Source organism: Dromiciops gliroides, chromosome 3, assembly GCF_019393635.1.
Source record: "Dromiciops gliroides isolate mDroGli1 chromosome 3, mDroGli1.pri, whole genome shotgun sequence".
Taxonomy (NCBI): domain Eukaryota; kingdom Metazoa; phylum Chordata; class Mammalia; order Microbiotheria; family Microbiotheriidae; genus Dromiciops; species Dromiciops gliroides.
Window position 1 is genome coordinate 505,794,404 of NC_057863.1, and position 9,358 is coordinate 505,803,761.

Sequence of the window (9,358 nt, forward strand, 5' to 3'; positions counted from 1 at the left end):
TTTGGGGCTGTGTCACTTAAACCTTTCTGATTTTCAGTTTCGTTATCTGTAAAAAGGGGATACTTGTAATACCTGTCTTGCAGGGCTGTCAGTAAAGTTCTTTGCATTTCTTAAAGTTCTAAGTCAGGTTGGGGCTAGTCCAGTCCAGGGCCTTTGCTCTCTGTAAGCCCATCCCAACCCCTTCTCGAGGGTAGCCCGGAACACTTGGACATTCCTCTTTATTGTTCACATTCCAACCCAGAGCGGTCACATGCACACACGAAAATTTAAAAACCCTTCTGCCACAGCCCCAGGAGCCCGGCTGGGGGCTGGGCGGTTAGGGCAGGGCAGGGCAGGGCAGGGGGCGGGGCAGCTTCTGACTCCCCCCACACCGCCTCTCAAACACCTCGGCCTAGGAGTTTGCATAACAAGAAGAGAGTTGGAGAGGTGGTCCCGGGATGCGCAGCAGTCAAGGCAAGGGGGATAGGGTTGTGGACTGGGCTCAGGACTGGGAGATTACAGGCAGGTGTGGGACTGGGCGTGCAATCACCGTCACTTCAGGGGACCTCTGGAACGGGAACCCGCTCCTCCCCCCACCAACCAGAGTAGGATCGGGCCCAGAAAGAAAGGGTTCCGGCACCCCCAAAAGCCTCCCCTCACCCCGAGTGTGTAAACTGGAGACTGCTTGTGGAGGAGCAGAAGGCCCAAAGTCTTGGAGCTTGGGTGGGCTGGGTGGGGATGGTTACAGCAGCACAGTGAGAGGGGGTGGGGGCAGGCATACCCCTTGGCTTCCCGCAGAAACAAACGGGGTTTCCTTAGTGGGAGCACACACACAGAGGGACTACTTGGGGGCGCCCTCAGCAATCCGCAGAGAGAAAGCTAAGAGAGGAGCTTAGCAAAGTTGGTGGTGAGTTCATGCAGGGCGGCTGCGCTGCGGAGGTGGAGCGGGTTAGGCAGAACGAGGAGGAGGAGGAAAGGACAGACGAGTGAAGAAGATAGGGAAATCAGGTCCCTTTTTAGACTGGCGAACAGGTAGAGTGACTCCGGAATGGAGCCGGCCTGAAGGGGAGGGGTCTCCCGGTGGCGTGTGGGCTCCTGAGGCTGGCAGGAGAGGTGGGGGAAGGAGTCACAAACATTGCAGGGAAGTCTTGTCACTGCGAAGGGGACGTGGCATCCATCTCACCTAGGGAACTGCGGAGGGAGAAGCTCTGAACATCAGCCCCCTCCTCCTCCCTCCATTCCACTCCTCCCTCCACCCCTACCCCCAGCTGGGGTCAGAAACCAGCGCTTTCTCTCCCCTCTTCCAGCGCCCCCGCTGAGATGCCAAGGAGATTGGCCTGGAGGAGGGTGCCTGGGACTTCTACTTATCTAGAAACTAGAAACTGTTCCCCGCCCCCCAGTCCCTGAACTGAAATGACCTCCCCAAGGGTGCCTTTGTGCGAAAGAAATTGCGTATGTTGGAATCGCTGTGTATGCCTGTGGCTCCAAGTGTGTAACTCCTTTTGTACATGTTTGTCCAGGTGTGCATGCTGTCCCTGTCTCTGGGTCACCGACTCAGTTTTTACAGGATTCCCTTCCCCCAATCATCGCCTCCCCCTTCCCCCACCCCATTCCCCAGCCCTGGCAGCAGCAGGTGGTGTCTCCTAGCCTTGAAATTGGAGAGAAGGGAGAGGAAGGATTTGACACCTCCCACGGACAGACACGCCCCCTCCCGACAAAGATACAAATACACCCAGGCTGGTACTAACTAGCGCAACTCCTGCCCCTCCCGAGTAACACAATAATTACCTTAGAAAACAGTCAGTTCACCTTCGGTCGGGGGGCGAGCAAGGGTGGAGAGGCAGAGGAGGAAAAACAGGTGAGCTTACTGCATCTACAGGTTCTTAACCCCCCCCCCCCCGCCCTCCAATGCAGTCGGTCACCTGGCTTAGGGACTTCCCCCTCCCCATCTTTCTTCCGCCCCCCAGCACAATTAGCCGCTCGGCTCTTAGGACATTTGGAATGGAAGGGCCCCCGGAAGGAGACTTTCTAATGCTCAGAGGACTGAGGTAGGGGTGGAGGAAATACTAATGCCGGGAAAATTGGGAAAGGGTTCTGGGGATAGATGGTGACATTTAGCCCTTACCTGGCTTAGTCTCCGCTGGGGCCGCCTCCCGCGCCCCCCCGGGCGCCCCCAGAGCCGCCCGCACCCCCGGGGCCTGGGCCCTTTCGTGCTCGCTCCCCACTCTTGATCTTCTTCCGCGCCATGTGGCCCCGGAAACTCGCCTGGATTTTGGCAGCTGCCGCGTTGGCGCCAGGATCGTCCAAAGGGATGTCCAAGATGTCATCGTCCGGCTTGGAACAAGCGCTCTCCTGGGGGATTGGGGAGGAAAAGAAGATTGTATTTGGATGGGGTGCGGTTGGGGTCAGGGATGAGAAGAGACTCCAGTCGTATGTTGGAAAAGCTGGAGTGGAAGGCACCACGGAGCAGAGGGTTTTGGGTGACAGGACTTCGTAGAGACTTGGGAAGGGGCATTCTTGAGGTGAACTGAGTCAAGGTATTTGGGGAGGTTGGACTTCAGACGAGAATATATGAGGAGGAAAGGAAGGCTAGCATAGGAAAAAGGGTAGCCGTGTACCAGGGATAGGAACCTTGGGGACAGGAAACCTGGTTGGAGAAGAGTCCTTAAGGGATAAGAGAGGGCTCTGAGCCTCACTGACCACACCCACACCCTAGCCGGAAAGGAAACCCAAGGCTTGAGGCTGGAAGAACTGCCAATTGGAATTAGGAGACGGGGGAGGAGCTGGACAGCCCGCTAGAATATGGAGAAGCAGAAACAACAGGAAACGGAGGCAGGGAACATAGCTCCCAGTACCGGTTCTGGTCCAATCCCCACCCCCCACCCCCCACCCCCGCTAAGATCCACTTGATCAGAGACTAGATCTAGATCAGAGCAACCCACACCGACCCAGAACTCCCAACTTTAGCACTTCTCTGGGGGTATAATTTTGCTGGCTGTAAGATAGACGTTGGACTATATATCTGAGATACCTTCCAGCTATAAGGAATCCAGGATTGCAGAGAAGAATCGGCAGCATTTCCCTTATTTGGAGACCAGGTGCGATTAGGGGTCTTGTCAGAGGAGCCATTTTTAAAAAAGCATTTTGTTCTAAGTTAAATGCTTCTATAGCAGCAACAACAATAAATGGGAGTTATATTCCCTACACCTTTCAGTTATGTCAAATTTGCCAGTTTTTTCTCATACTTTCCTCAACAATGCTGTTATTTTCATAACAATTGTGTAGAGATGTGAAAGTAGGCATATGGGTCAATTTTTATTGGTGTGAGTAGGCTGCAAGTATTACTAAGGAATTTTGAAGGAGAGATTGCTTAGAGAATGTCCACAGAGAGACGAAGGGCCAGGAAAAAAAAGTGGGCTGGTTCATTAGCAAGATCAAGGGATAATTGAAGGACAGCTCACACACTTCCCTGGTAGAGAAAACGTCAAGAGATCCAGAGAAAAACTTCCAACATAGTGGCCAAACCCTGCTCTCCCTCCTCCTCCCCATTCCCTTCCATCTTCCTCTTCCTCCTCATGGAGGACTAATAGGACATGGACAACAGCAGTTCAGAATGAGAAGAGAAGATAGGTTGCAATCTGCTCTAATGGAGGGAGTACACAGTAGTGAATTAAGGAGATTGTTTGGGATCTCATAGATTTAATACTAGGTTTAGGGCCAAAGACAACAGGCTGGAAGAACCTCAAGGAGTTTGAATATCTCAGCTACAGCCAACAGGATTAGAGGTTTCCTTCTACTACCTTCCTTTCCCACCCAGACTGCTCCTCCTCCAGGAAAAGCTCAGAGACAAAAAAAGGAGAGAAGACAGTTTATAAGTCCAGATGGGAAAAGAAGCAGAGGAAAAGACTCATTTCCACCTACTAAGGGGAAGAAGGAAATATAAACTGGAATAGAAAGGCTTTTCTGTGGTGTGTGCATGGGAGAATGAATCAGGAACAACATAAAATGTGAATAAACTGAAACACAATGCTAGATTAAGCAAATTTAAAAAGAAGTTCTTAACCTGGAGTCTGAGGGTAGATTTCAGGAAGTCCATGAACTTGGATGGGGAAAAAATTACATCTTTGTTTTCACTAATTTTTGGTTTCCTTGGTAATTTTACATATTTTAGTTTACTCATTTAAAAGTCATTCTTTTGAGGAGTTCAGACACTTTCACAGACTGCCAAAGGGATCCATGACACACAGAAAGAGCAATTGCCCCTTGTCTAAGACTACTCTGACCTCCAAAGGTGGTGGATGCCACATTGCCCCGCCCCTCCCCTCCCCTCCGAAAAGCTGCATTTAGGCATGGCTGGGGATGGGTGAGGTGAGAGAATGGTATTAATCACATCATTAGTCTGAGATCCAGAATAGATTGGAGCTCAGGTGCATGGGGCTTGCGTAGTCCTTGCTTCTATTCCTTCCCTCTCAGAATTTGTTTTATTTCGAATTATGTGAGTTAGTTTCTGATCCTCATTTCTAGAAACCTTCCTTCAGTTTCTTAAATCCTTCGGGTGACCTTGTTTCTCCTACTGTTGGTATGTATGTGGGAGGGTGGGGGCAGAGAGAAATTGTTATGTGACCACTGGAACCACTTTCACCCCATTTCCAGTTCTGAGGGCATTAGTTATCAAGTCCCCCCTCTATGTTATGTTATATTTGTCCCAAGTCTTCTGGGAGCAGGTAAAAAGAAACCCCAGGTAGAACTTAGTCAATTGAATTTGAAGACTGCCTTCCCATGGTTTCTTGGAAGAGGGAATAGGGTGTATGTATTTGAGACTGAAAGGTGGAGAATGATCTCTCTGGAGCAGAAAAGAAACAAAATAAGACATAGCACTGGGAGGGGGGTGGAAGGGGGAGATAAGATAGGCATGAGCCTATTTCTTCTCTGGAGTTTCAGTTGATCACTTCCTTAGGGCCTGGTTAACCTGGTTGATAGGGATTTGGGTAACACCAGTCTAATTTTGCAAAAAAAGATCAATAATAATTCTCACTTTTGAAATATACTTATTATGTCCCTTACCCCCATCCTCAACCCCTTTTCTGGGCCTACAATGATCTTGGAGTCTTTTTGAATGGTACATAAGTTTTCCCCTCATTCCTTATCTCAGTGAAATATCCCTGGCTTTACTGTAAAGCTAGAGTGGTGACACTGTCCTCTTAGCTTCTCTGGACTAGAAAATTCTATGCTTTCTAAGCTGACTCTTCTCCTTTCTCTTCCTTAGATCCCTAGGACTCAGGTTTTTTGCCTCCCAGAACTCTCAAGCGTGGTTTTTCTGTTTCAGAGCTGGATACACACCAATCACCACTAGCCCCATTCTCCAGAACACCAGCAGCTAAAGGAAGCAGGTTGGGGTGGGGGGTGGGGGGGGAGAAATATCCTTTCCCGGAAGCACCAGTGCCAAACCTTAATCCACCATGGCTGGATTCAGATTGAAAACCTGCATCAACAAGCAAAAGCTCTCCCCCTACCTCACCTACTCCTAGCACCTCCTTTCAATCCTCAGGGGTATAATTTTGCTAGCTGTAAGATAGTTGGACTATATATCTGAGATATCTTCCAGCTATAAGGAATGCAGGTTAGAAAGAATTCAGCCCAGTAGAAGAGAAAGGAAGGAAGGAAAGGGGAGGGTCTCAAGTCCAGGGTTGGCTCAGAGGCTATGATTCTATCTTTCTTTGGGCCACCTTGGTTTTTACCAAGTAGGAGCTAGGGAAAGAGGAAGGTAGTTGGAAGGGGAGAAAAAGGGTAGGAGCTGAGAGGTATTCTGCACATTTTCATGTGGAATGAACAGTAAGCAAAACAGAAAACTTTGGAAATTAATACCTATAATATTTGCATCAACAGGACAGGCACTTCCCCTTCAACCCTCTTTCCCTTAGGAGGTCTGCCCTTCCTCATATAATTTTGTTCCTATCTTTATGGTATCAAGGGAAAGTAAGGAACAAAGTAGGGCTGGGCCTTGCCCCAAATTCTACAGTCAGGATCAGCAGGAAATTGTGGAAGTAACATGAAGCAGGGAGAGAAGAGGAAGGTTGGGTGGGATAAAACTCAGGGTTGAGATCGAATGGAACTTAGGAATCTTAGAGATCTTTTGGCCCAATTTTCTCATTTTACAGATGAGAAATATGGGCTCAGAGAAGTATTGTGACTTAAGCATGATCAGAAACTCAGTCAGTGGCAGACCTGGGACTAGAACCCAAATATCCTAATTCCAAATCCATTCACACACTGATGTTTTATATGGCTTTTCTTACCTATTTCAGTTTCTGTATGGGATTCAGCAGTGATCCCTAATATTCAAATATCCTGTGAATCCTACTTAGGGATTTTCTGATGAATGGGGAATGGGACAGAAACTAACCACCTCTATTCCAACTATATACTTGCTCTACAATTCAATCAGGCTTGAGCCCCTCAGCTCTTATCTTCTTCCCTGCCCTACCCTGTGACTTTGTGTCCACACTTTCCTTTTCCAGAGCAGTAAGTAGCAAGGCTAACTCACCATTCATAATCTTGTAACCTCATTAACTCATCCAGTTTGCCTGACAAACCTAGAAGAATAGAGGATGCAGTGAGGGACCCAGAGGAGGGGAATCCCTCTGATGTAGGGGACTGTAGGGCACTGTATGTATGTATGTATGTATGTATGTATGTATGTATGTATGTATGTATGTATGTGTGTGTGGGGGGAGAAGGTGATCCAGCTCTGGAGTCTTCTTAAATTTCCAAGGCACTGGACTATAGGAGTGACTGCAGTGTTGAGGAGAATACCTAATTTCTCTCAGTGCCTTCATCAAAATTCTTTCCAGGCAGGGCTCTATTGGTTGGACTCCTCTGTCTATTGGGGACAATTTAGGTAACATCCCCTGGATCCCACTTGCTGGGGAGCTAAAGCAACAACTCTGGTTACCTGGATGAATAAGGTTATATGGGAAAGAGGTTCATTTAGGCAATGGATAACAGACTTGCTCCTTGAGTCATGAAGACTTGATTTAAAATCCTGCCTTAGATACTTCTTAGCTGTGCAAATCACTCTAATCTCTCTCAGCCTCAGTTCCCTCATCTGCAAAGGGGAATAATAGTACCTACATCACAGGGTTGTTGTGAGGATCAATAAGATAACACATGGAAAGCACTTTGCAAACCTTAAAAATATTGTATAAATTCTAAATATTATTATATTCCTTTTCCGGGACGAAAATTCTTCTTTAGTTCTGGCATCTGTACTCTTTGTTCTCACCTTTCAGCTCATTTCATTGTTCAGGAAGTGGTAATCTTTTTCTCAAACCCTTCCCTCCCTACCTTCTCCACTCCTCTCAGCTCCCAGCACTACTCCTGACTGGTGGGCAGTGGGGCTTGCCACTTGTTAGTGGCAGAGTCCCTTTATACAACACACAGAGGGTTAGAAAGCCATCTTCTGGGGAACCAATTTCTAATTCACCCACATCATTTGTTCCCCCTACCTTACCTAAAAACTCTTCCCTCCTTTCCTCAATTTCCTTCTCTCCCTCTGAGAGAATTGGGCTGTTCCTCCCACACTGAACCTTTCTCTCTCCACTGCCTGATGTCTGTCTTGACTGACTGAGGCCCTGAGCCCATAATCTTCCCGAGGGTGCAATTCTACTGATTTAGACTAATGAAAAGGTGAAAATAAAAGTAAGATGACCTCAACCGTTCCTAGGACCGCTAGACCTATTCTTATTGCAACGTTCTGATTTCTTATGTGGGTGGGTGATAAATTACACATTTCCCCAGCCGGCAGGGACCTCTGGAGGTCATCTCATCCAATCCCCCCACCTTCCCTGAAGCAGAAGAGGGGGAGGGGAAAGAACTCTCTCTCTTCCAGATTGCTTCTTGTCCATGAGCAGCATTAACCAATTGATTGGTTCCTCCCTGGGCATTGTTGGACGTTTAGGAGATTTGGCAGTAGGTGGAGACTGGATTTAAGCCTACAAATTCCCAGAGAGAGATGCACCAAAATCTTGTTCTTGTGGTCTCCTACCCTTCTTTATCGGAAAGTGCCTCCTGGCAGTCCAGCCCCAGTCCTGCCACAGCTTCACCCTGCAAATACTACTGTCTATTCCGGCCAGGTCAACTACAATAATGAAACGACCAAAAAGGTTCGTGTTCTAACCACAACCGCTCTCTCCGCGGAATCGTTCTTAGGACTCGGAAGCCTAGCGGGGATGCCCCCCGCCCCCACCTCCTCATTTTTTTCCTCCAAGCAGCTACCCTTTTCCCTTAGTTGACGTCCCGATTCTCTCCCAGAGGTCGCCCACCACTCATTTCCCACATTCCCCGTCTTAGGATGCCTCGGGGGTCCCCTGGCGCGGTTGACCCACTAGCACCCTTAGACCCCTCCTTTGGTGGTCCTTGTATTTACCGTGCAGCAGTCCATCCCGACCGCAGGGCTGGGCTGGGCGGGGCTGGGGGTGGGGGCAGGGGCGGTGAGCTGTCCGACGCGCTTCAGGGACTCGGGTTTCCCGGCTCAGAGTGCAAAATCCGCTCCCGACTCTATTCCTCTCTCTCCCGCGCTCGGGACTGCTCTGGGATGTAACCTGAACCCCACAGTAGGGTAGCCAATCAGGAGGAGTCTTAACTTGAGTGGGCGGAGGAGAGGAGAGGCTACACCTTGAGACTCCGCCCCCTTTGTGCCTTCTTTTACCCCCTCCCTACCACCCCCACCAGTGGCAGCCCCAGCCCCTCCACCTACACACCTTCCTCAATTCCTCCTACACACCTACAGCCTCCCAAACTCCCACGGAATAATCCCCAGCATCCCCGCTCCCCAATACGGCACAGTGACAGACAAGGAGTATGAGAAACAGAAGAACACCCCCGACCTCTCAAAGACAATACATCCTCCCATCTGGACACATATCTCTTAGACAGTATGGTTACCTGAGGCGCCAGCTCTTCGAGAGATATCCCCCCCCCTTTGTTTTCCCCCACTTAGAAATGTGCCTCCCCAATGCTTTCTTCCATCTTCCCCACTCTCATTCGAATCTCCAAAGTAAACATACTCAACAAAATACTGGAAGACTGTCACCTCTTCACATCCGGTACAGTGCTGATATATTCATCCTGCAAGTTATGAAGGCCAGTAACGGACACACAATTATACATGAATACACAAAAATTCAGATACTCCACAGGGGGCTGAACACCCACACACTGCTATACTCTACATAGATTAGCTCAAATACACAAGAACACCCTTCCCCCAGCACACACATCCTGCTCAGAAAGGCACATAGGCAACTTCAACCTGTGAATCTGTGATACACAGACTACTGAATACTGCAAAATATACTTTACATATACACATGATGTATGC

General features: G+C 48.9%; 1 protein-coding gene across 3 annotated transcripts; it reads right to left on the reverse strand.

The window, feature by feature from the left end:
- Positions 1-201: 201 nt before the first annotated feature.
- On the reverse strand, positions 202-9,059 carry NRGN (neurogranin). Of its 3 annotated transcripts, none has more exons than XM_043993266.1 (4): positions 9,045-9,059; positions 8,405-8,579; positions 2,105-2,331; positions 202-1,162 (listed from the first exon to the last, which is right to left on the reverse strand). In XM_043993266.1, exons 2-3 carry the CDS (start codon positions 8,417-8,419, stop codon positions 2,110-2,112), a joined length of 237 nt encoding a protein of 78 aa, XP_043849201.1. In that variant the 5' UTR covers positions 8,420-8,579; positions 9,045-9,059; the 3' UTR covers positions 202-1,162; positions 2,105-2,109. The 3 variants fall into 3 exon arrangements, with proteins under 3 accessions (XP_043849201.1, XP_043849199.1, XP_043849200.1); XM_043993264.1 differs by lacking the exon at positions 9,045-9,059 and adding an exon at positions 1,768-1,788 and having other exon boundaries at positions 202-1,170; positions 8,405-8,588; XM_043993265.1 differs by lacking the exon at positions 9,045-9,059 and having other exon boundaries at positions 202-1,170.
- Between the last annotated feature and the right edge of the window lie 299 nt (positions 9,060-9,358).